The sequence below is a fragment of the Tachyglossus aculeatus genome, chromosome 1 (genome assembly GCF_015852505.1).
Source record: "Tachyglossus aculeatus isolate mTacAcu1 chromosome 1, mTacAcu1.pri, whole genome shotgun sequence".
NCBI lineage: Eukaryota > Metazoa > Chordata > Mammalia > Monotremata > Tachyglossidae > Tachyglossus > Tachyglossus aculeatus.
The window spans coordinates 152,579,542-152,606,875 of record NC_052066.1 but is presented as its reverse complement, the minus strand read 5'-3'; the positions used below and the strand labels follow the sequence as shown (position 1 = coordinate 152,606,875).

General features: G+C 44.3%; 1 protein-coding gene across 5 annotated transcripts in view; it reads left to right on the top strand.

The window, feature by feature from the left end:
• VRK1 (VRK serine/threonine kinase 1) overlaps positions 1-25,922 on the top strand; it is a 72,903-nt gene extending 46,981 nt beyond the window's left edge. For 3 of the 5 annotated variants that reach the window (XM_038747878.1, XM_038747888.1, XM_038747896.1), the window contains exons 13-14: positions 9,939-10,029; positions 25,704-25,922. In XM_038747878.1, the coding sequence (XP_038603806.1) occupies positions 9,939-10,029; positions 25,704-25,735 (123 nt within the window). In that variant the 3' untranslated portion in view covers positions 25,736-25,922. Of the gene's footprint in view, positions 1-554; positions 996-9,938; positions 10,030-16,360; positions 16,416-25,703 lie in introns of those variants that run through there. The other 2 variants (XM_038747905.1, XM_038747913.1) reach the window with 2 other exon arrangements.
• The last annotated feature ends 1,412 nt before the right edge of the window (positions 25,923-27,334 follow it).

Sequence of the window (27,334 nt, the reverse complement as noted above, 5' to 3'; positions counted from 1 at the left end):
ATCATTTAGACTGTAGGTCCACTGAGCAGGACAAATGTCCTATGTTCTTCCAAGTGCTGTGCATGGTGTCAGCACTCAAATACTAATAATAAAATGTTATTTGAAAGCATTTAAAGCGTTTTTAAGCATTTAAAGCTTTATTTGGAAGCAGCGTGGCTCAAGGGAAGCAGCATGGCTCAATGGAAAGAGCCTGGGCTTTGGAGTCAGAGGTTATGGGTTCAAAGCCCGGCTCCGCCAATTGTCAGCCGGGTGACTTTGGGCAAGTCACTTCACTTCTCTGGGCCTCAGTTACCTCATCTGTAAAATGGGGGTTAAGACTGTGAGCCCCCCATGGGACAACGTGATCACCTTGTTACCTCCCCAGCGCTTAAACCAGTGCTTTGCACATAGTGAGTGCTTAATAAATGCCATTATGATTATGATTATGATTATTATTATTATATGGCAATTTCCAGTGGAAAATTCCTCTCCCAAAATCCGGTTGCAGATTCAGGGACTGATGAGTGTGTCAAAATGTAAGTGAGATCATCCTTCTTTTTCTTCCCATTTCATAGATGGAGAAAGTGATAAATAGAAGTTACTTCCTTTAGTACCACCTAGCAAGTCAGCAGCATAGTCAAGATTGAGAGATCAAATGTCCTACTTTCTGGTGATCGGTTGAGTGCCCTCTGGAATGCAAGGACTTAGACTCATTATTACGGTGTCACAAGCTGTTTGTCTACTGTTGCAACTCTTCGTATTTCTTGCGGCCCTCAGGCGTCTTGATTTTCCTCTCCTGTTTGCTCCTCGATTTCTGCCGTTACTTCTTCTGCTGTGGGAGGCTTAAAACATGTTTGTTTTGCATATGGTGGCTTGTGTCCTTTGAAGGAGTGTCATTCACTGTATGAGTTTAAGAAGTAAAGGAGTTAAACTTTGAAAAGAGAAACGAGGACACGTGAGCAGTTATACGAAGAACCACTTTGAGCTTTTTGGAGGGGAATAAAAGATTGCCCTTGCACCTCTACCGATTTCTTATTTGTTTTTGTTTTTGCATCGTAAAGCACCAAATTTGAAAAGCGTTCGTGTTTCCTTTGAAGTCAAACAGGTTACAAGCAAAATACAGTCTAAAAAGTGAACCATTCAGTACTAAACACGCAAGCAACATAAGGGGAATTTGCAGTACTCTTTTTTGGAAGAGGATAGCAGCATTACCTAGTGGGTACAGCACTGAACTGGGAGTCAGGAAACCTGGGTTGTAATCTTGGCTCTGACATTTGCCTGCTGTGTGATCTTGGGCAAGCCACTCAGTGCCTCAGTTTCCTCATCTGTCAAACAGGGATTCAATCCTCCTCTCTCCCCTATATAGTGTGGTTCCATGTGGGTCAGGGAGTGTGCCTGATCTGATAATCAGGTTGAAACTCCAAAAGTATGTCAAGGTTTTGAAGTTTCTAACGTTCCTTGTGTCCCCTGGTCACTTTGGAGCACGCCAAGTCTGCATTCAACATGCCAAATGTTTCTTCTCAACATATTTAATCAGGAAGTGGTCCTGAAAACCGCAGGTTTGAAACCAAAAGATAAGTGGCTGGATGTGAAAAAGGATGCGAAACCGACACAGCCGGCGCCGGGCTTCCGGCCATTGTTCGGGGAAGAGTTTTGTGGGTTAAAACCTGTAGTGTTTTCTGTGCTGCCCTTCCCTAAAATTCCTGTTGATTCAGAAGTAAGGGTCTCACTGCAGTGAAAACTTGGTGGAAGGAGTCCTTCGTGCAGGTAAGTGTTTCTGTGGATCTGCAGGCTAGAGAAAAATTGGTTTCCATGGGTTGGCTGACTTAGCTGATGAGGTCAGCCTGCTGCAGAGCCAACATCTGTGACCTTCTAAGCCTCTGTTGTCCTTCTGCAGCACACAAGGCTGGGAAAATTTCCTGCTGAATCATGCCCTACATGTTTAAAGCTTTAATTATTGTTTTTTTTCCTTTAGGATGAGCGGATTACCTGCTGAGAATTAACTGATTTAAGTTGTTTTTCTAAATGATGGGGTTCTATGGACTCTGTTCTCTAAAAATGTTAGTTGAAAAGTTGATCATTTCCTCTTAATATAGTCTTTGATTTTTGAAGACATCAACCAAGTTGCCACCCATCCCGAATCATCACCTGCAAGTGGTATTCCCAACACCTCTCTGGATCAGTTTAGAGGGATCCAAGGATCTCAAATGCTCCCAAATGTCCACTCCAGGTGTCCAAGGATATAGGGTTTATGGCAGCCAGAATGGTGATTCTAGTAATCAGTTGTAGGAGATGTCTGTGACTGCTCCCAAAGACACCAAAGAGGAAATCCGGTATATCCCCCATTTGCTAAGCAAAAACCTATTCAGAAATAATCAGTCAGTTGTAGTTATCCAGTATATCCCCCATTTGCTAAGCAAAAACCTATTCAGAAATAAATAATCAGTCAGTTGTAGTTATTGAGCATTTACTGTTATGCAGAGCACTGTACTAAGCACTTGAGAGAGGACAATAGTAATAATTGTGGTATTTGTTAAGGGCTCACCCTGTGTCAAGCACTATACTCAATGCTGGAGTAAATATAGATATCAGTTTGGACGCAGTCTCTAGTTTTGCCCCCTCTAGACAATAAGGTCGTTATGGGCAGGGAACCTGAAGGCTAATTCTGTTAGATTGTACTCCCAAGCGTTTAGTATAGTGCCCTGCACATAGTAAACACCCAATAAGTATCGTTTATTGACTTATTGAACGCTCCTGGCAGGCCTGTGACCTTACTGTCTAACACTATTCACAGTGCTTGTGTGCAGTTTATGGTTGCCCCAAGGTAGTTGCTAGCATCAGGCATCATCATCGTCATCAATCGTATTTATTGAGCGCTTACTGTGTGCAGAGCACTGTACCAAGCGCTTGGGAAGTACAGTTTGGCAGCATATAGAGACAGTCCCTACCCAAAAGTGGGCTCACAGTCTTAAAGGGGGAGACAGAGAACAAAACCAAACATACTAACAAAATAAAATAAATAGAATAGATATGTACAAGTAAAATAAATAGAGTAATAAATATGTACAAACATATATACAGGTGCTCTGGGGAAGGGAAGGAGGTAAGATGTCATCCTCATAAGACCAAACCAAAGTTGTTGGGTAGCAACAAGCCTTGTTTTGATGCCGGGAAACTTGGCTTTTACTACTGATCTTTCTTAGTCATTTATTGCAAGGTATATTCTTTTCAATCAGTGATATTTATTGACCGTTTACTGTGTGCAAAGCACTGTACTAAGCATTTAGGAGAGCGCAGTGCAACATAGCAGGCGCATTCCCTGCTCACAACGAGCTCACAGTCGAGACAGTCATTAATATAAATAAATAATTTCTAATCTATAATTTAAAGTGCTGTGGGGTTGAGTGTGGGGTGAATATCCAGTGCCCCCAAAAAGTGCTCAATAAATATCATTGATTGAGGCATGACTAATGGAACATCTATATCTTTGATCTATAGTAGACCTGAGCTATATAGCTTAGTCAACCAACCAATGGTATTTATTCATTCATTCAATCATATTTATTGAGCGCTTACTGTGTGCAGAACACTGTACTAAGCGCTTGGGAAGTACAAGTTGGATTTGAGTCCCTACTGTGTGCAGACCGCTGTATTAAACACTCGTGAAAGTACACCACAACAAAGTTGGTAGGCACGTACCCTGCCCACAAGGAGTTTACAGTCCAGATGTTTGGCTTCATTCATTCAATCGTATTTATTGAGCACTTACTGTGTGCAGAGCACTGTACTAAGTGCTTGCAAAGTCCAATACAGCAACAAATAGAGACAATCCAATCAATCAGTCGTATTTATTGAGCGCTTACTGTGTGCAGAGCACTGTACTAAGCGCTTGGGAAGTACAAGTTGGCAACATATAGAGACAGTCCCTACCCAACAGTGGGCTCACAGTCTAGAAGGGGGGAGACAGACATCAAAACAAGTAAACAGGCATTGGTAGCATCATTACAAATAAATAGAATTATAGATATATAAACATTAATAAAAATAAATGGAATTATAATGATAAGTATGTACATATATACACAAGTGCCGTGGGGTGGAGAAGGGGGCTGGAGCAGAGGGAGCGTGGTGATGGGGAGGGGAGGGGAAGCAGAGCAAAAAGGGAGTTTAGTGATTCAGTGCTTCAGTGATTGCCTTATAGACCTGGAGTTGGATCAGTCCCTTCATGTCACACTGGCCTCACCCTCTTTTTCCCGAACACTTAGTACAGTGCCCTGCACACAGTAAGTGCTCAATAAAAGCGATTGAGTGAGTGAATGAATACAGTTCTCTGCGCACAGTAAGTGCTCAGCCCTTCACTTGGTGAAGTGTCTGGAAAAAGGGAATAAACCCTAGTATTCCCCAGTTATCCTCCCCTTGTCTCCCTTTTACTCCAGGTAGAGCTTAAAGCCAACTGAAAAACTTTACCAAATATTGACCTCTCAAGGTTGAGTCCTACGGGAACAGGCGGGCGCTAAACCACAGTGAGCCCAAAACGAAATCTTTTCTCCTTGTCCTGCTCTTAAGGGCGACGAGGCTCGCGGGGCGTTCTCCCTCTCGTCAGAAGAGCCGGCCACTTGGCACCATGGGGTTTGTAGTCTAAACTCCCTTCCCCGCAATCCTCCCGCCAACTATTTTTAAATATCCGAGCCTGACCTTGATTTGTGCGTATGAGTGTGTTCTTGTCTATTATTAGTGTCCCAATCTCGCAGAAAGTATTTCTGGGTATAACGCTGATCCCTTTTTCTCTCTAAACCAGGAGGTCCTGCATTGATCAGGCTCCGTGGCAGCTTGCCCGGGCTGGATGCCGTTTGAGCCTCAGGACCCAGTCAAACGGATACTCAGCGAAAGGCCGGATAATTTTATCCGGTTTATTCCCTGATTACCTGAGCTTAACAGTAGAACACTTCCATTGTTCCGTAGCACTTTCGCATCAATTAGCTCCTTTTATCCTGCAGCATCCCTGTGAGGAAGGGAAAGGCAGGTGTTCTCCCCTGGAGTGACTCGATTTAGCTAGAACCTAATTTAGGCACCGTAAAGTGTAAACTTCCCCAAGTCTTCCCCATGACTCCCCAGCACCCTCTAATTCCCTCATCTTCTTTCTGCTCCTTTCCAGCTGCCTCTCAAGAGGAGGTCTCCCATCTGCTCTCAAAAGCTACGCAATCTACCCGTGCGCTAGATTCCACCCCCTTTCGCCTCTCGGTGCTTTTTTTTAATGGTTTGTTAAGCACTGACTGTGCGCCAAGCGCTTTACCAAGCACCGGGGAAGGTACAAGTTAATCAGGTCAGACACAGTCACTCTCCCACATGGGGCTCAGAGCCCAAGCAGGAGGACGAACCTCATCTTACCGTACTATTCATTCATTCAGTCGTATTTATCGAGCTCTTACTGTGTGCAGAGCACTGTACTAAGCGCTTGGGAAGTACAAGTTGGCAACATATAGAGACGGTCCCTACCCAACAACGGGCTCACAGTCTAGAAGGGGGGAGGAAATACTACTTACTAAACTGCCTTCTCTTACCACCATTTTCCACCTCTCTCTGTTTTTCCCCTCTACTCTGGCAAGGGGAAAAGGGGGCAATGATATTTTTTTTCCTCAAAGGGGGCAATGATATTTTTTTTCCTCTAAGGGGGCAATGATTTTTTTTTTAAATGACAGTGTTAAGCCCTTACCATGTGCTGGGCATCGTACGAAGCACTGGGGTAGATGCAAGCTAATCAGGTTGGAACGTAATCCCTGTCCCCTACGGGGCTCGCCGTCTTAATCCCCATTTTACAGATGAGGTAACTGAGGTAACAGAAGTGATTTGCTCAAGGTCACCGAACAGGCTTAGAAGGACCCTCAGGCCCATGCTCTGTCCACTAGGCCATACTGCCATGTAACCTATTGGTGGGAAGTGGATGCTGGAAGGGAAAAGCGATGGTAACAAAGGCAGTAGGCCAAGTAGAAGGAGCATGAGCTGGAGAACCAGAAAATATGGGTTCTAATTGCAGCTCTGTCACTGGCCCGCTGGGTGACCTTGTGCCAATCACTTACCCTCTCTGTGCCTCAGGTGCCTCATTTGTAAAATGAGCATAAGGTACCTGCTCTCCCTATGTCTTAGCGTGTGAGCCCCGGGTGGGACAAGGACTTCATCTGGTCTTAATTTTTTATATTTACCGCAACGCTTAGCATGGTGTTTGGGACCTACAAAGTGCATACCAAATACCATAATAACAGTAATAATCCCACTGTATTTTGTGGCTGTTATCCTATCTCCCTGCTCCCATTCCTATCCAAAGTCTTCGAATGGGCAGAGCCGCGTGGCTCAGTGGAAAGAGCACGGGCTTGGGAGTCAAAGGTCAAGGGTTCGAATCCCGGCTCTGCTACTTGTCTGCTGTGTGATCTTGGGCAAGCCACTTCTCTGTGCTTCAGTGGCCTTATCTGTAAAATGGGGATGAAGACTGTGAGCCCCACGTGGGGCAACCTGATTGCCTTGTCTTCTAGACTGTGAGCCCACTGTTGGGTAGGGGCTGTCTCTATATGTTGCCAACTTGCACTTCCCAAGCGCTTAGTACAGTGCTCTGCACACAGTAAGCGCTCAATAAATACGATTGATTGATTGACTCGGCTGCCCTTCAATTCCTTTCACTTGCTTCACTTGTCGAAAGCAGCAAGGCCGAGTGGCGAGAGCACGGGCTTGGGAGTCAGAGGTCCTGGCTCCGCCACTTGTCCTCTGTGTGACCTTGGGCAAGTCACTTCACTTCTCTGTGCCTCAGTTACCTCATCTACAAAATGGGGATGGAGACTGTGAACCCACTGTGACAGGGAGTGTATCAAACCTGATTACCTTGTATCTACTGTAGCGCTTAGAACAGTGCTTGGCTCATAGCAAGTGCTTAACAAATACCAGAATTTTTCTTTTTCCCATCGTCTCTCTTTTTGACCCCCTGTAATAAAATTGTCACTCCCTTTCCAACGTTACCAATGAACTGCATAAATCAAATAGTCCTCTCCTGTCATTATCCTGCAGAATTTCTTGTCCACCTTTGACAGTGTTAATAATAGTAAGCTCTAAGCGTATCAGGAAAAAGATCCCAAATATTCAGCCCAAATTTTGCACATATGTAAATTAATATAGTAATTTGTGGCATTTATTAGGCGCTAAATCAATCAATTGTATTTGTTGAGCGTTTACTGTGTGCAGAGCGCTGTTCTAAGCGCTTGGGAGACAACAGTACAACAGAATTAACCAGGCACATTCTCTGCCCATAACAAGCTTACAGTCTAGAAGGGGAGACAGACATTAATATGAATAAATGTCAGACCGGGGTTGTTATAAAGTAATCAGATCAGACACTGTCCCTGTCCCACGTGGGGCTCGGTCGTAGAGGAAGCGAGAACGGGTATTTTATTCCCGTTTTACAGGTGAGGAAACTTTGGCTCCGGGACTTGTCTAAAGTCACACAGCAGGCAGGTGGTGGAGTTGAGATTCGAACCCTGGTCTCTTGACACCCAGTCATGTGGGTTAACAAAGATCCTTTCTACTGTGACCCCAAAATTCACCATTTGGAGTTAGCGGAAAAAAGTTGGGAATGAGGTAAGGGTGGGTGTCATTGATCCTTCTTTACCAGGCACAGACTACCTAAAAAACAAATGTCTCCTTTGTCTACTGAACGCTGATTCCCACTGCCACCTAATTCACTTGCATGCAATTTAAGGCAGACCTCTTATTTGAGAAACTGGAAAAGAAGGTCAATGCCCTGTACTCTCGGTTGACGTGCTGTGGGTATCTGGTTTTTTGATGAACATTTTCATTCATTTATTGAGCGCTTACTGTGTGCAGAGCACTGTACTGAGCGCTTGGGAAGTACAAGTTGGCAACATATAGAGGCAGTCCCTACCCAACAACAGGCTCGCAGTCTAACATTTAAAATCATTCCCAGTACTACTTGGGGAAAACGCGTCCTCTCCCATGTGGAAAGCAAGTGGAGGGGGGAGATTTTCCTCCGTAATTTCGGTCAGAGTGAGCCGGAGCGTGTCTCTTTATTCCCGCCTAAAGCATCACGAATCTGCTGGCGCTGATCCGGCCCGTGCAGCGGCAGGAAGGATTGTACCTAATGTACTCCATCAGGGCAGTTTGCATATGGAAGTTCTCACAGGGGAGCCGCCCTATGCCAGCTGAGGGTTACCTGCCCACTGCAGTTATTGTATGTAATTATCGAACCAATCTGTTCAGCCCAGCAGGGTATAGATGGTAATCGTGAAGCGACACTTTGGAAAAAGAAAGATTCATTCGTTCAGTCGGATTTATTGAGCGCTTACTGTGCGCCGAGCACTGTACTAAGCGCTTGGGAAGCACAAGTCGTCAACATACAGAGACGGTCCCCCACCCAACAACGGGCTCGCGGTCCAGGAGGGGCTTTCACCTACATCAATCCTGATGTCACTGACCAGTCCTTTTTCCTTTTTATCTTTGCTGGTTACGTACGCGGCAAAACTGTCGTGATCTTGAGAATGACGAGAGCATTCCTCGGGTGACTTTGAAGGCTTTAAAAGTTTTTTTTTGTGGGTTTTTTTTTAAAGATATAAGGCACTCTTTCCCCCTGCACCCCCTGCCCTCACCAGTTACGGGAAGTTGAAACCCTTCTTAAAGCTCTCTTAGCACAAGCAATGTGTCCACATACAAAGCCGCCTAGGGAACATCATCGAAAGTTTCTGAAGACCCGGTCAAGTTGTTTTTTTATTTGGTACGGGGAGACATACCCTTTGGGAAGATGACGGGAACACACATCTGGGTTTTAATCTTTGCCCAGCCACCTTAAAGTATTTTGAAACAGTAGGCTTAATTGTAATACGCAAGATAATCGCAGTTCTGTCCATTTGCAAGTTTTAGGATTAATGGAGCTTGAATAGAGTTTGGCTTTCCCCGGTAGTTTTCTTGGGAATAGAACCTATCGTCGTTATTAAGAAAAATAACAGTGGGTTATAATAATAATAATAATGTTGGCATTTATTAAGCGCTTACTATGTGCCTAGCACTGTTCTAAGCGCTGGGGTAGCTACGAGGTAATCGGGTTGTCCCACGTGGGGCTCACAGTCTTCATCCCCATTTTACAGAGGAGGGAACTGAGGCCCAGAGAAGTGAAGCGACTTGCCCAAAGTCGCACAGCCGACAAGTGGCGGAGTCGGGATTTGAACCCATGACCCCTGACTCCAAAGCCCGGGCTCTTTCCACTGAGCCACGCTGGGTTATCAGCCGGTGTTGGACTTTTTTTAATAGCTGGTCAAAAAATGGCCTCTAGCGAAGAAGAAAAAGGTTTAGGTGAAAGTTGAACTTAATGTTAATTGCTAGAAAATATGAATGAGACTTGTTGCACTGGTAGAGGTTAAATTGTTTTAAAATACAGGTAGATGAAGTGAATAGTAAATTAAAGATTTGGGGGATTAAATTCAGATTGTCACCTTTAAATCTGACTGATTCCGTAGAGGACGTATTGCGGTTGTGCTTTGTAACCTAGGGGTCGTGTGGTGGAGAGTGAAGAGGGGTAATAGTGTACATTTCTACCACTGATCTTTATTGTTCTATAACTTCTTATAAATCTGGTGCCGGTGATTGTTTCTCCAGTCCCCAATTGGTAAAATGGAAATAATTACTATAATTGGCTGGAGTCTTGCAAAGTCACATAGTGTATGAAATCATAAATGTGTTATTTATGAATACTTTGGATTTTAGCTTTTGGATTTTATCTAATTTTTATCCCTTCCTAGGGAAAGAGTGACTAGGAAAGAAAAAATGTCCGTTTTGAATGACTGGTAGATTTTAGTGATGTGAAGATAGTAAGTACATGTTTTTACAGAGCTCTGTAATACCTTTCCCAGTATGAATATAACTCTCATTTTTTTCCTGTCGTGTGTGTCTTTTTTGTTCTGCAAAAGAAACGGAAGAAACAACCAGAGGAAACCATTGAACAAAATCTTGAAGAGATGGCAACTTCTCCCAAAAAGTCGAAAGAAGCAACTTACCCCTGTAAGTTTAACATACTTTTCATTGTTCTCTTTCGGACTTCTGTTCTGCCTCAGTTTTCCCCCGTGCCCCTCTTAGATAAAACTTTGAGATGACTATAAATATGAGTTAGGCCCATTTTATTTTGCTTTTTCTCATTAATTTTTTTCCTCAGGATTTATTAGGATTTATCACCGCAGCAGCAGAAGTGGGAGTCATTTGATGGAAAAATATGAATTTCTGTGGAAATACCAAAATTAATCTGTTACAAGGTGCCCAAGCATCATCTCTCTGTAGCAGATCTGGGTCCAGGGCAGTTGGAAAGGGAGGTAATGCTTGGAGATTACAGATGTGGTCCTGGCTTCTTTGCCTCTTTCCCCAGGTATTCAAAGTCATTTTATTTGGCAAAGAGCCTGTTCTGAACACTGAAAGTACCTGAGACCAGAGGGTTTGCTGTATCTGACTTGTTCATAATTCAGGTGGAAATCAGAAAAAGACCGAATCACACACCTTGTCAAACCTGGTCATTTTAGGTAAAATTGGGGTTATTTGAAAAGAAAAGCGTATATGAGTCGCAGATGTGACTTTTGACTTTATACTGATACCTTTTTAGAAATTACTATTTACAATTTAAGAATTCATTGTAGCATCCTCGATAAGTTGTCCTGTCCCCATAGTAGTTTGGGCCTTGTGAGTTCAGTCCCTGTAAGAAACAGAATAATTTGCATTCCTAATCGCAGCTCTTGCTAAAAAATAAAGTCAACCTCTGTACAGAAGCTCAGAGCAGGGTAGAAGTTAGAAGCCTTGCCTGGTCTGTAGTAGTAACAGTAATTCATTCAGTCGTATTTATTGAGCGCTTACTGTGTGCAGAGCACTGTACTAAGCGCTTGATAATAATAATAATAATGATGGCATTTATGAAGCGCTTACTATGTGCAAAGCACTGCTTGATGATAATGATGGTACTTGTTAAGCACTTGCTATGTGCTAAGCACTGGGGTAGATACAAGTTGATCAGGTTGGACACAGTCCCTATCCCACATGGGGCTCACCTCTTGATCTCCATTTTACAGATGAGGTAAGTGAGGCCCAGAGAATTGACTTACCCAAGGTCACACAACAGACAAGGGGTGGATCTGGAATTAGAACCCAGGTCCTTGCTGTAGCCACTAAGCCACACTGAAGCTGAAGCAAAGCCTCCCGGCCTAGATGTCCCCTCCCTGGACTAGTAGTGCTGAGGGAAGGGGCTTAAGTGGATCGTCAGAGAAGGGTTTGGGGATTTTTGTGTAATAACCAAGCACTTGTCACAACCGAGAAACACTGTGGCAAAGTGGGTAAGGAGCAAAATTGGCCCTACTGAGAGCTCACCTCCTCCAGGAGGCCTTCCCAGACTGAGCCCCTTCCTTCCTCCCCCCCCTCGTCCCCCTCTCCATCCCCCCATCTTACCTCCTTCCCTTCCCCACAGCACCTGTATATATGTATATATGTTTGTACATATTTATTACTCTATTTATTTTACTTGTACATATCTATTCTATTTATTTTATGTTGTTAGTATGTTTGGTTTTGTTCTCTGTCTCCCCCTTTTAGACTGTGAGCCCACTGTTGGGTAGGGACTGTCTCTATATGTTGCCAACTTGTACTTCCCAAGCGCTTAGTACAGTGCTCTGCACACAGTAAGCGCTCAATAAATACGATTGATTGATTGATTGATTGATTGGCAGAGCTGCTTAGGTAAGTGGAGCAGGTAGGGTGTGGGAGCTATGTTAGCATATGCTTCAAAACAAGTACATTTTTGTGGCAGTCAAATTTCTTCATTCCTCCAATGTTGGTATAACCAGGTTATGGTATATAGATAGGTACTGCTGTGTGAGTGAAGATAATATAGATATCCTATTGCCTCCATTTGTGTGTACAGGGTGTCTAAAAAATTGCTTTTGGGTGACCGGGAATGATGGCTTGTTCAGAACCATATATGTCTGGTTGCCATAGGTTGCCCCTGGTGTGTTTTAAGGACTTAACTATATGGTTAGTCCTGTGCTAAAAATTGGGGTAATTGGAAAGCAGCTTGGCCTAGTGGATAGAGCGCGTTCTTAGGAGTCAGAAGGTCATGGGTTTTAATCCCGGTTCCACCACTTGTCTGCTGTGTGACTTTGAGCAAGTCGCTTCACTTCTGTGCCCCAGTAACCTCATCTGTAAAATGGGGATTGGGACTGTGAGCCCCACCTGGGACGGGGACTGTGTCCAAACCGATTTGCTTGGGTCCACCCCAGCGCTTAGTGCAGCGCCTGGCACACAATAAGCGCTTAACAAATACCACTGTTGTTATTATTATTATTATTATTATTATTATTATTATTATTATTAAAGGATAATCAGACCTGACAGCCCCTGACCTGCATGGGGCTTCTAAGGAGTGCAAGTAATAACAATAATAATAATTGTAATTGTGGCAGTTTGATTTGCCGACATGGGGCTGACAGTCTAAGAGGGAGAACAGGTATTAAATCCTCCTTTTCCAGAGGGAGAACAGGTATTTAATCCTCCTTTTCCAGTTGAAGCAGCTGGAGCAGAGAGAGTCATCATCATCAATCGTATTTATTGAGCGCTTACTATGTGCAGAGCACTGTACTAAGCGCTTGGGAGTCGTGATTGCCCAAGACCACAGAACATACTGTGACGGAGCCAGAAGCCCATGCCTTCTCCACCGGGTCACGCGGCTTCTCAGTGGAATACTGTAGCTATGCACAGGGTCAATTCATTTACGTTTTGCTAATGAAATAGGAAACATACAAAAATTGTTCGAAATTATGTACTTTGAATGTCAGAACTATTTACTTGAGACAGTCTGTAAAGAGGAAGTTATAAAAATTCCAACAAAAGGAATCCAAATAATTTAGGAACACATTCAGTCCCTGTTCTATCTTCATCTTCCATCCATCTGCCCTATTGCTTTTAGAAAGTGAGGGGGCCGAAGCAGCAGCGCCTCGCAGCATATTTTAGCAGCGTGGCTCAGTGGAAAGAGCCCGGGCTTCGGAATCGGAGGTCGTGGCTTCAGATCCCGGCTCCGCCACTTGTCAGCTGCGTGACCTTGGGCAAGTCACTTCACTTCTCTGGGCCTCAGTCCCCTCATCTGTAAAATGGGGATGAAGACTGTGAGCCCCGCGTGGGGCAACCTGATTACCTTGTATCTACCCCAGCGCTTAGAGCAGTGCTTGGCACATAGTAAGCGCTTAACAAATACCAACATTATTATTGTTATTATTGTAGCCAGAAGTTAGCAGCAGCTGTAATGAGTGGAAGCAAAATCAAGGCGTACTAATGAGGGAGGAATATTTTCATTGTAGAAGATCCGATAATAATGATGATGGCATTTATTAAGCGCTTACTATGTGCAAAGCACTGTTCTAAGCACTGGGGAGGTTACAAGGTGATCAGGGGGTTCCACGTGGGGCTCACGGTCTTAATCCCCATTTTACAGACGAGGTAACTGAGGCCTCCGATAGAATTCTCACGGGGCGTTTTGGAAAAGCCCCAAATGGATGGTAGCCTGTTTGCAAACCAAGTTTTTCACCTTTACCAGTAAGCCTGGAGATACCTTCCGCTAACGTCAGGGAAAGCAGCATGGCCTAGTGGTATCCTGGGTTTCGGAGTCAGAGTCCGTGGGTTCGAATCCCGGCTCTGCCACTTGTCTCTTGTGTGACCTTGAGCAAGTCACTTCACTTCTCTGAGCCTCAGTGACCTCATCTGTACAATGAGGATTGAGCACTGGGAACCCCACGTGGGACAGCTCGGTTACCTTGCATCCACCCCAGCGCTTAGAACAGTGCTTGGCACATAGTAAAGCGCTCAGCAAATGCCATCATCATTATTATTATTATTAGCTTAATGAGCATCAGGTTTATTTAATTTTGTACAGAGCCTCTGGGTGGTAAAATAGGATGAAAGAGTTTATTTTTCATGATCCGGTATTTGTAAATGCAGGGGAAATCCTGGGCAGAAAAACTGAATGAAATCATTTTAATGAGTAGCATTCCTCATTAGCAAAAGTTTGAGGGAATGAATTTATTAACGTGGAACATATCAAATATTAAAGCCGCCAGTGTTCCATTTTGTTTGAGCCTTTGATCACTTGTGAATTGCACCTGTCTTCCTATCAGGGCTCTTTGGAAGTACGTCATTAGAAATAGTGAGCTTTAAAACTGTAAAAAAGAAGTTAAACCATTTTCTCCCTTATTCCTCCTGTATTCATTTTTCTACTCACATAAGCCCTTTGCTTTGTGCTTGTCTTATCTCTTTTTTACCCCTGAACAGAAAGCGAGTTTAGGTAATTGATTTCCAGATATTCATGAATCAAGCAAACTTTAACTGATAAAACGGCAGCTGGTAGCAAAATAAGTTGTCAGGAAAGATGTGTGCACCCTTCCAGGGTGGATAAAAATCAACAATTTTACAAACTGGGTTTTCGGTGATTCTTTAAGGAAATAGACCCATAAAGAAAGTTTAATTTACGATATGTTAAAGCCCAAAGATATCATCCTGCAGACGGGGTTATAACGGCCGATCATCATCACTTATGTTCTTGGCTGGGTTGCAGCTTTCATTGTGCACGCGTAGGGAGGTGAGACCCGAGGGAAATTGGTTAAGGAGACACCGGGCCATGTGGAGCCGAAGCAAGTGGGAAGTGGAGGAGCCTGAAATGTGGAAAACTGAAACTGGTTGTGGCAGGGTGGGATGGGTGGGACTGGGTGGCGTGGGGATAGTGTGGTGGGGATCATGAGAATGGGGTTATATGTATATATTTTTGTACATATTTATTACTCTATTTTACTTGTACCTATCTATTCTATTTATTTTATTTTGTTAGTATGTTTGGTTTTGTTCTCTGTCTCCCCCTTTTAGACTGTGAGCCCACTGTTGGGTAGGGACTGTCTCTGTATGTTGCCAATTTGTACTTCCCAAGCGCTTAGTACAGTGCTCTGCACATAGTAAGCGCTCAGTAAATGCGATTGATGATGATGATGATGAACTGTGTGGACCAGGAGAAACTTGGGGTTTGGAGCAAGATAATAGCCCATTCTCATTAGTCAGTTGATCAGTGGTAGTTACTGAGCACTTACTGTGCACAGAGCAGAGCTTGGGAAAGTACAGTACAACAGAATTAGCAGACCCCTTCCCTGCCCATAACGAGTTTACAGTCTAGAGGGGGAGAAGAATGTTAATATGAATAAATAAGTCATTTATTATTATAATAATAATAATGATGATGGCATTTGTTAAGCACTTACTATGTGCAAAGCACTGTTCTAAGCGCTGGGGGGGGGATACAAGGTGATCAAGTTGCCCCCCGTGGGGCTCACAGTCTTAATCCCCATTTTACAGATGAGGGAACTGAGGCTCAGGGAAATTAAGTGACTTGCCCAAGATCACACAGCAGACATGCGGCGGAGCCGGGATTCGAACCCCTGACCTCCGACTCCAAAGCCCAGGCTCTTTCCGCGGAGCCACATTTATAATATATAATTTAAGGATAGTTAGTCCTTTAAGAAAAAGATTATAAATAGATCCTTCTGTTCAACTAGTATATTAGCTGATTTTTAGAAAAATGGTATTTAAAGTGCATACAGTCAAGTATGATACTAACTGCTGGGGTAGATACAAGATAATCAGGTTGGACACAGTCCCTGTCCCACATGGGACTCACATTCTCAATCCCCATTTTACAGGTGAGGAGGTAACAGGCACAGAGAAGTTAAGTGACTTACCCAAGGCCACACAGCAGACAAGTGGCAGAGCCGGGATTAGAACCCAGGTCCTCTGACTCTCAGGCCTGTGCTCTTGCCAGTAGGCCACACTACTGCTCAGTTTTATGGGGCTCCCAGTGGTTCCTCCAAAGGATTAAAGAGTAAAGGAATTGACTTTACCCTTTTAGACTGTGAGCCCACTGTTGGGTAGGGACTGTCTCTATATGTTGCCAATTTGTACTTCCCAAGCGCTTAGTACAGTGCTCTGCACATAGTAAGCGCTCAATAAATACGATTGATGATGATTAGATTCAGTGTATTGTCTAGAAATTTCCAACAAGGGTTTCTCCGGTTCTTGGTTGTAACTATGGATTTGTACTGCCAGAGATAACATGCGTCCACAGTAAAGAAGAATCAGGGCAGTGGGTCCAATACATCAACTCTGATGTGTCTTTTTGTGTTTATAAACACAAGTAGGCCTCTTCTCTCTTCGAAGGTGTGAAACCGATTTAGACAAGGTAGAGACTGGAGAGTAAAGGAGCAGCAGTAGAACAGTGCTTTGCACGTAGTAAGCGCTTAATAAATGCCATTATTATTATTATTATTATTAGAAACAAGAGGAGAAACATGTTAAGCAGACGATTCCCGTCATCCTGAGGCGTACATTTCTGAACACAGACGCACGTTTGGTTCTTCTGCAAGGGTAATACTGAAGTGTGGGCATTGCTCTCTTTTAGAGAGATTTCTTAGTGTCAGATGTTTGAAGGTATCGGGTATTAGCTGACTGCATAAGATGAAAGGAGTTGATCCTTATTGTAAAAGTAGTTTAGTCCCTTTCTTCTCCCCACCCTGATAGCTACCACTGGGGACCCCATAGTAATAATAATAATAATAATAATGGTGATGATGGTATTTGCTAGGCGCTATGTGCAAAGCACTGTTCTAAGTGCTGGGGAGGTTACAAGGTGATCAGGTTGTCCCACAGGAGCGCTCACAGTTTTAATCCCCATTTTGCAGATGAGGGAACCGAGGCACAGAGAAGTTATGTGACTTGCCCAGTCACACAGCTGACAGTTGGCGGAGCCGGGATTTGAACCCATGACCTCTGATTCCAAAGCCCGTGCTCTTTCCGCTGAGCCACGCTGCTTCCATCTTCCGGTGCCTGGATCCCAGGCTTCCTTCTTGGGCCTTTGAATGCGGCACAGGAGCAGCAAGAACGGGGTTCGCACCTTTTCATTCATGCACAGTTTTTAAGAAATGAAACCTCAGTCAGTGGCAGCCGTATGTCATTATCAAAAACTATAGATAAATTTGTATGAAGAATCAGCGGATCCCAATTCAGCCGTAGCCTTCATTCTGAAACACCGCAGTTGTACAATTTGGAGGCACGGCATGCACTCCATACAGGCATAACCCAAGATGTGGAAGCTCCATAATAATGTTGGTATCTGTTAAGCGGTTACTACGTGCCAAGCACTGTTCTAAGCACCGGGGTAGGTACAAGGTAACCAGCTTGTCCCGCGTGGGGCTCACAGTCTTCATCCCCCTTTTACAGATGAGGGAACTGAGGCCCAGAGAAGTTAAGTGACTTGCCCACGGTCACACAGCTAAGCGGTGGAGCCGGGATTAGAACCCGTGACCTCTGGCTCCGCAGCCCGTGCTCTTTCCCTTGAGCCACACTGCTTCTCTCCGCAGGGAATTCTCATCCCTCTTCCACCTCCTTGCCTCCCCCCTTTTCCCTTCCCCAACACACGTGCAAACCCACACCCCATTCAGTTCCTTCTCTGCCCCTTTCAGTAAGTAGAAGCAGCATAGCCTAGTCAAAGGAGTATGAGTTTGGGAATCAGAGGACCTGGTTCTAACTCCGGCTCTGCCAATTGCCCTCTGGGTGACCTTGGGCAAGCACTTAATTTCTGTGTGCCTCAGTTTCCTCATTCTGTAAAATGGAAAATGGTCTCCCTCCTACTTAGACTGCGTCCGACCTAATTAACTTGTCTCTACCCCAGTGCTTGGAGCAGCGTTAGACACACGTGAGAAACAGCGTGGCTCAGTGGAAAGAGCCCGGGCTTGGAAGTCAGAGATCATGGGTTCTAATCCCGACTCCGCCACTTGTCAACTGTGTGGCTTTGGGCAAGTCACTTAACTCCATTCATTCATTCAGTCGTATTTATTGAGCGCTTACTGTGTGCAGAGCACTGTACTAAGTGCTTGGGAAGTACAAGTTGGCAACATATAGAGATGGTCTTTACCCAACAGTGGGTTCTCTGGGCCTCAGTTTCCTCATCTGTAAAATGGGGATTAAGACTGTGAGCCCCACGTGTGTCCCCTCAGCGCTTAGAGCAGTGCTTGACATATGGTAAGCGCTTAACAAATACCGTAATTATTATTGTTATTATAAACGTTTAACAAAGACCACAGAAAAGAGGTAGCGTTCCTTCTCCTCCAGACTTCTTAGTGGTTCATCCCTTTGCGAGTTCCCCATCCTTTTATTCAGAAAGTTGACATGATGCCGTCTTCAAGATGTGGCGATCGACTCCCCTCGCTCCCGGCCCTTGCCAGAGAGTTGCAGGCAGCACTCTCTGGAGACAGTAGGCAGGATTAAAGACCCACAGCCTTGGGAGAGAAGGGAGGAACACAGGATTGGTGTCATCCTTGGTGTCATCCTCGACTCCGCTCTCTCATTCACCCCTCACATCCAAGCCGTGACCAAAACCTGCCGTTCTCAGCTCCGCAACATTGCCAAGATCCGCCCTTTCCTCTCCATCCCAACCGCTACCCTGCTCATTCAAGCTCTCATCCTATCCCGTCTGGACTACTGCATCAGCCTTCTCTCTGATCTCCCATCCTCGTGTCTCTCTCCACTTCAGTCCATACTTCACGCCGCTGCCCGGATTCTTTGTCCAGACTCGCTCTGGGCATGTTACTCCCCTCCTCAAAAATCTCCAGTGGCTACCAATCAACCTACGCATCAGGCAGAAACTCCTCACCCTGGGCTTCAAGGCTGTCCATCCCCTCGCCCCCTCCTACCTCACCTCCCTTCTCTCCTTCTCCAGCCCAGCCCGCACCCTCCGCTCCTCCACCGCTAATCTCCTCACCGTACCTCGTTCTCGCCTGTCCCGCCATCGACCCCCGGCCCATGTCATCCCCCGGGCCTGGAATACCCTCCCTCTGCCCATCCGCCAAGCTCGCTCTCTTCCTCCCTTCAAGGCCCTGCTGAGAGCTCACCTCCTCCAGGAGGCCTTCCCAGACTGAGCCCCTTCCTTCCTCTCCCCCTTGTCCCCCTCTCCATCCCCCCCATCTTACCTCCTTCCCTTCCCCACAGCACCTGTATATATGTATATATCTTTGTACATATTTATTACTCTATTTTATTTGTACATATCTATTCTGTTTATTTTATTTTGTTAGTATGTTTGGTTTTGTTCTCCGTCTCCCCCTTTTAGACTGTGAGCCCACTGTTGGGTAGGGACTGTCTCTATATGTTGCCAATTTGTACTTCCCAAGCGCTTAGTACAGTGCTCTGCACATAGTAAGCGCTCAATAAGTACGATTGATGATGATGAAGATGATGATTGTAGGCACCTGCACCAAGGAGATAGGAGCCCAGGGGCCAAGCTTGAGCTGAGCAGGGATGGAGGGGGCTGCAGAGGCTCTGGAGCCTTGGCACTGGGGAGGTAGGGAAGCAGCGTGGCCTAGCCTGGGCGTCCGAGGACCTTACTACATTGTGGGAACGTGTCCACCAACGCTTTCATATTGTACTCTCCCAAGCACTTAGTGCAGTGCTGTGCACCCAGTAAGGGCTCAATAACCACCATGGATGACGCGGGTTCTAATGTTGGCTCTGCCAGTTGCATGCCGTGACCCTGGGCAAGTCAGTTAACTTCTGTGCTTCAGTTTCCTCATCTGTAAAATGGTGATTCAATACCTGTTCTCCCTCCTACTTGGGCTGAGAGCCCCGTGTGGGTCAGGGACTGTGTCTGAACTGATTAATCTGTATCTACCCCAGCATGGCCAGGCTGCCTGCCGTGACCGAGACTCCCCATGGCTTGGGGTTCCCGTGAGCTTGGAAGGTCTGGAATGGCGGGGGAGAATCCCGTGCCCGGATAAGCCCCACTGTGGGAACGAAGCCCCACCTCCCTGCTAGATCTTCGCGCAGGCCGTGGCGGGTTGTAACCGAGGATCATCGGCCCGGAGGAGTGAGGAACTTGAGGTCTGCCCCGCTCCAAGAATTGCTCAGCTACATTTTATAACGTCCTGAATTTGCATTGATTTTTAACTGACTCCCGCTTGCAATTTCATCTTGTTCTGTGTACCTCTCCTCCCCCACTAAGACTGTGAGCCCCTTATGGTGCAGGGACTGTCTGAATTGTTTATCCTGGGTTCACCAGAGTGCTTGGCGAAAAGCAGGGAGTTAATACCGTAACTACCTCCAGGGAGAAGAACGACCCAGCGCTTAGAACAGTGCTTTGCACATAGTAAGCGCTTAACAAATACCATCATTATTATTATTATTATTATCCAAGTTCATCTACCTCTAGTGTCATTCGATGCATCCCAGGCAAAGAATTCTTTGTTCCCGAAATGAGCTGTAGCAGTGTTCTAATTGCAAAACGCAGCCCTGATAACCGCTTTGTAGAAGCTGTTGAAAAGAAAGCAAGAGGAACCATATTATCATGGCATTCATTAAGTGCTTGTTGTGTGCTAAGCAGGGGTAGATACAAGGCTATCAGATCGGACGTCATACCTATCCCACATGAGGCTCACCTTATCCCCATTTCATAAATGAGGAAACCGAGGCCCAGAGAAATTAAATGATTTGCCTGAGGTCACACAGCAGGGCAATGGCAGAGCTGCGATTAGAACCCGGCTCTCCCGACTCTCAGTTCTGTGCTCTTTCCACTGGACCAAAATACATCTGCATGTCAGATGAGGAAACGCAATAGATGACTATGTTAAATATCCATATTGGCAACTGGTCTAATGTAATCACCGTTCATAAGGACATCGGAGTTGGAATCGCCGTAACCCGAATCCTTCACGCTGTGCCAAAAGAAATGCGGGGTGATGCCGGCTGTCTATACTAGGTCTTGAACGAGTCGCAGAGAAGTAGCATTTTTATTGTTGATGCTGTTGAAGATGTTGTGGAAGGAACTGAGGGAGATTTTGGAGAAATATGCTGTGACATAGGTAAATTAAAGGCATTTGAAAAGAGTGGATGAGGTGCTAGCTTCTGCCCTATTTAAAAAAAAAAATATTCCCAATACTTGGTATCGGGGTGACTGCATCTAAGAAATTATTCCTCCGTAATGCCAACTTAAAAATTTCAAGACGAAAAGTGGAACATTCAAGGCGTGACTATCTGCTGGTGGACCCTTAAAGTCATTCCAGTAAGATGGTGCAAGTCATTTAAGCTTTTGGAGCCATCATAGGGCTCTAAAGTGATGGTCCATTGTAAGTTCACAGGCTGTTTTCAAACACTAAACTTTTTTGTAGTAGTGAATTCAAAACTGAAAGAATATTAGCGTCCGATGCTTTGGGTCTTGGTATGCGTTGCCTTCCTAAGGCAATGGGTAGAAATGCCCATCCAGTAACCATTTAGCTACACTACTTCAAGTATGTACTTCAATTTGGCAAATAAAATCACCAAATTATAATTCAGGGACAGATTGCCTGCAGAATTAATCTGACAGAAATCACTACTTTAAAATGGGTGGTAAATCTCCTTATAAGTCTCCTTATATCCTCTCAAAACAAAAGTTTCACCTTATTGGAGTTTTATGTACTGAGATATTTCTCAAGCAAAAATGATGTAGAAAACTCTATTACTCTATTACTCTATTTATTTTACTTTTACATATCTATTCTATTTATTTTATTTTGTTAGTATGTTTGGTTTTGTTCTCCGTCTCCCCCTTTTAGACTGTGAGCCCACTGTTGGGTAGGGACCGTCTCTATATGTTGCCAACTTGTACTTCCCAAGCGCTTAGTACAGTGCTCTGCACACAGTAAGCGCTCAATAAATACGATTGATATGATATGATTGATATAAAACTAGCGTGGCTCAGTGGAAAGAGCCCAGGCTTTGGAGTCAGAGGGCATGGGTTCGAATCCCGGCTCCGCCAGCTGTCAGCTGGGTGACTTGGGGCAAGTCGCTTCACTTCTCTGGGCCTCAGTGACCTCAGATGTGCACCTGTATATATGTTTGTACAGATTTATCACTCTATTTGACTTGTACATATTTACTATTCTATTTATTTTCTTCTAGACTGTGAGCCCACTGTTGGGTAGGGACCGTCTCTATATGTTGCCAACTTGTACTTCCCAAGCGCTTAGTACAGTGCTCTGCACACAGTAAGCGCTCAATAAATACGATTGATTGAAAACTGTAATTAAATGGAAGCAGTGATGTCAGTGCTTAGTACAGTGCAGTACAGACACACAGTATGTGCTTAACAAACACCATAGTTATTATTACCTAAATCCAATCATCATCATCAATCGTATTTATTGAGCGCTTACTATGTGCAGAGCACTGTACTAAGCGCTTGGGAAGTACAAATTGGCAACATATAGAGACAATCCACTTTGCACCGTTAGAGGCAAAAGCAGCTTTCTTTTAAGGACACACTACATTACCTTACAGGGTGTGAGTTGAAAGATTTATCAGGCAATCAGTGATATTTATTGAGCACTTATTACGTGCAGAGCACTGTATAATGCACTTGACTGGGACTTTGGGACATTTGGTATTCCCCACAGTACTTTTGAACATACCTATAAATTACATTTTATAAATGTATTTATATTATTATCTGTGTCTCCCCTCTAGACTGTAAGCTACTTGAGGGCAGGGAAGTCTGGACCAACTCGGTTTTGTACTCTCCCAGGCGCTTAACACAGTGCTCTGCACACAGTATGTGCTCAAATGCCATTGATTTTTTTTATTTTTGAGGCCGAGTCCGCTTCAGTTCATAATCTGTTTGGGGGCTTTGTTATTGCTGGTTTCACCAGTTTATGTTTCTAGAACATGGTCACCACCAGCAGTAGCTTTAGAGGTGTCAGTCTCTTCGTTACCAATTTTCCAACACAATTGGATAGTTTGCAGTGTGGTAAGATTTTTTTTTCCCCTCTCCTTACTCAGTCGTTCAAATCAATCAATCAATCAATAAATCGTATTTAAAGTGTATTAAGTTCAAAGTGTATTAAGCAAAATGGGAGCCACTTTAGAACATATTTGGGTCCTTCTCTGTGCCTCAGTTACCTCATCTGTAAAAGGGGGATTAAACCTGTGTGCCCCATGTGAGACTCGGGCCGTGTCCAACCTGTTCAGCTTGTATCGACCTCAGCGCATAGTACAGTGCCTGATGCATAGTAAATAGCATCAAAAAAAATTAAGCCTGTGTGTAATTTCCTTCAGATTTTGATTCATTTGAAATAAGTGGGATTCTATTGTGTTACATAAGCACAATGGTTTCAAAATGTACCCTATCCTAGCTTTCCCAAAGAAAGAGAAGTGGTGGATGATAGTGTGGCTTTTCGTTCATTCAGTCGTATTTATTGAGCGCTTCCTGTGTGCAGAGCATGTACTATGTGCTTGGGAAAGTGCAATATAACAACACCCACATATGCTGCCCATAATGAGGGTGGTTTTTAGCACCAAGGGTCTCTGATCCTAGTTTTAAATAGAGCATAATTTTTAACCAATTGCCAAATTGTCTGTGTGCTACACGTGATTTCCTCCACTTCACAGTAGCATGGATGAAAAAGTTTAGAAATCTTGTGTGATGTTTTGAAGTGATTTTAATAATTCCACAGGCGTGATGCACTAATAATGACCAATGAACTTCACTACGGCATGAAGAATTGTGTCTGTAGTTGTACATGGGGTTTGTGATGGGTCTTGAATTTTGATTCCCAAAGCTGCCAATCACTCAAGAAAGGAAATTGTACTTTGCTCTTTGATCTCTCTGGGGGGACCCCAGTAGTAATGGGCATTAACAAAGACATTTCATAATAATTTCTTGCTCTTTAGGCTTGTATAGCCACGTCTGAAAACTTTGTTGTCCTCTTAGCAGCGCTTGTATTTGGCAGATTTTCTTGATGCTTGGAGTAACATGTAGATTTTACCAGTCAATCCGTATTATGACAGAACATCCACAATCACCGATTCTTTACGGGAGTAAGAAAAATGGATGCTTTAAAATAAGGAGGCTCAGTTTTACTTAAAAATCTGCCTCTCTGACAGCGTTAGATTGGATACTTTGGAAATTGTGAATGTAAAACACTTTCTGCCTCACTGTTATCAGGGAAGCACAAAGGCCAGCCTCTTCCCCCGGGTATCGAAGGAGCATTTTCTCCTGCTAGTGCCCAGCGATTTCTAGAACCCATGCCAGAGGGTGGCTGTTAGCCAAGACTGTGAGCCCACTGTTGGGTAGGGACCGTCTCTATATGTTGCCAACTTGTACTTCCCAAGCGCTTAGTACAGTGCTCTGCACACAGTAAGCGCTCAATAAATACGATTGATGGATTAAAAAGAGCCATTCCCGCCCCAGGGCTTCGTGGCGATTCTTCCTAGTGCTGCTGTTTCTGCTACCTCGTCATTCTTTCTGTCGGCTTCTGCTCGAGTGGCAGCTCGCTGTGGGCAGGAAACGTGTCTCCCAACCTTTTTAGGTTGTACTCTCCCAAGCTCTTAGTTGAGCGCTTTGCACGCAGGAAGCATTCCGTAAATATTGACTGATTGATTGTGGGGTAAGGGGGCTGGCGGTTTAGAAACCTAGCAACAGAGGCACTGAAGCGGAGAGAGTTAGAGCCGTGGTCAGAGGTGAAAATGCCCAGGAATCTTGGAATTGGGATTATATGAGCCTCACTCACTTCCTCTACCCTCCTGCTCGCTCCTGCTCCCAGCAGGAATGTCGGATACTCGGAGTGTGCACAGCAGTATTCTAGGTGGTTGGCTGGGGGAGGATGCTTCTGCCTTAATCAGTCGATGGTATTTATTAATTGCTCTTACTGTGGGCAGAGCCCTGTACTAAGCGTGACAGGTGTGGATCTTTTTAGACCGCGAGCCCACTGTTGGGTAGGGACCGTCTCTATATGTTGCCAACTTGTACTTCCCAAGCGCTTAGTACAGTGCTCTGCACACAGTAAGCGCTTAATAAATACGATTGATTGATTGATTGATCTCTAATTTGGAGCGTTGCCGGGGGGACAGGTAAAGACAAGTCCCAGTAGAGGAAGTTTTTGGTGCCGGAATGGTCTGGAGCTGCTCTTCCCGAGTTGGAGAGTTTAGCACTGGATTTGGGGAATTGGCAAACCTGTGTTCCTGACAACCTGTAATTGATGGGGCGCCAAAATGAATCTGTATTTCTGTAGCTCTCCGGTGTTCATTATAATGTAAAATTAACGTGTTTACTTTGGTAATTAATGATTTCTAATTGGAAAGGCTATTTTCTGTTCCTCGCTTTGGGGCCGATTTCCTTAATTCGACGCTTGTCACCCAGTTCGGCAAACCCCCAGGGCTATGAAACCAGGGTTCAGCCTTCAGGACAAATTAGTGTCAGTTTTCTACTAGGTTATTTTCCAAACAATTTACCCAGACCTCATTGAAGTTTTTAAAAGGAAGTCATTATTTCCGGCCAAGCATTAAGGAAAGATTCGTTACATGAAAGCTGTCAAGCCATTACCAGCTTTTAATTGTTTCAGTGTGGGTTTCTTTTTGAATTGCTGGGACAGAAAGAATCGAACCCAACGTGAGGATCTTTGTTCTGCTCTGATGCTTTAGTGATGACTCGCCTAATTGTACTTTCCAAGCGCTTAGTACAGTGCTCTGCACATAGTAAGCGCTCAATAAATACAATTGATGATGATGATGATGATGCACACAGTAAGCGCTCAATAAATACAATTGAATGAATGAATGAATGACTGATTTGAGTCTTTCTCTTGTTTTCGAAGGTACAAGATCTCGAAAGAGAGTTCCGAAGTAGAGCGACCTGCGCGAGCCCGGCATTTAGTTTCGTTTCATTCCTCTTTGGCATTTTAAATGTTAAGTTTCCATATGAATGATGAAAAATTATGCATTGTTTACTAATTGCTTCTTTGTACTTAACCTTGAAGAATTAAGTTTTTTATTCGAGTAAGCATCGTATAACTTATAAAAGTGCATTTTTTCAAGTTTTCGAGTCCTGTGCATTTATTGAATTCTGTGATGTCATGACAGTGTTTGAATTTTTCCTAAAGTGAAGCTTGAATGAGGTACTTTCTTTGCCTTGAAAGGACCTAATGTTTGCCCATATTTCTGTACTTTATTTGCATCCAGACTGATTCTTCCCCCACCCCGCCCCCAAATGTATGTGTGAATTAAAGTGTTTTATCTCCTTAAACCCCCAAATAAAAATCTGGGCCATTGTTTCCTTAGAAAAGTGTTCATCACATGGTACACCTCCTTAGAGATGGATGCCAGCTTTAGCAACAGTTAAGTTAATGGCTATGGGATTTTTCAGATATTCTGAAATGCTTTATTGCTATCCTCCCATTGATCCCCTTGGAGGGGGAAATTGGGATACAGCCCAACGAAGTGACTTACCCAAGGTCATTGATTAAGCTGAGATGAGACCGGTTCTCTTGATTTTTAAATATTTTTTACACTCCATCAAGTTATCTCCCTTGAAGATCTCCCTTGAAGGTAGGTCTGCTGCCTACCAGTGGGTTTTGATGTTTTGTTTTGTTTTTTACTGTAAAAGTTCTCACAGTTTACTTTTTTGGTCACGAAGCATATCCTTTAAAAATATAAGGTGGTGAAAACACAAAATGTAAATTTTCTATAAATCTGAGATCTCCAGTAATTATCCCATAACCATACAAAGTAGTCGTGAGGGTTGAGTTGATTGTTAAAAAGCACCAGAGGATGGATATTAAATGGCAATATTAGGATTTACTCTATTAACATGGTAAAGATGTTGGCGCTTTCCAGAAATCCCTCTGTAGGAGTAACAAGACCAATCAGTGTCCGCCAGCGGAAGGCTAGGGAGAAAAACCAAGCTTGCCTCTTGTGTGGCCTTAGGCAAGTCACTTAAATTCTTTGGGCCTCAGTTTCCCTACCTGTAATATGGGGATCAGTCAATCAGTGATATTGAGTGTTTACAATGTGCAGAGCACTGTACTAAACACTTGGGAAAGTACAGAAGTATGAGAAGTCGCGTGGCTTAGTGGAAAAACCCAGAGCTTGGGAGTCAGAAGTCACGGGTTCTAATCCTGGTTCCGCCACTTGTCTGCTCTGTGACCTTGGGCAAGTCACTTAACTTCTCTGTGCCTCAGTTCCCTCATCTGTAAAAAGACTGAGCCCAACATGGGACAACCTGTATCTACCCCAGTGCTTAGAACAGTGCTTGGCACGTAATAAGCGTTTAACAAATACCATTATTATCATTATTACAGTACAACAGAAATAATGGGCACATTCCCTGCCCTTAATGAGCTAAATCTATTCTTCCTCATCCTTAGGCTTTGAGCCCTATGTGGGACAGACACTGATCTGATATAGTATATCTACCCTGGTGCTTCGTGCAGTGTTTGGCACACAGTAA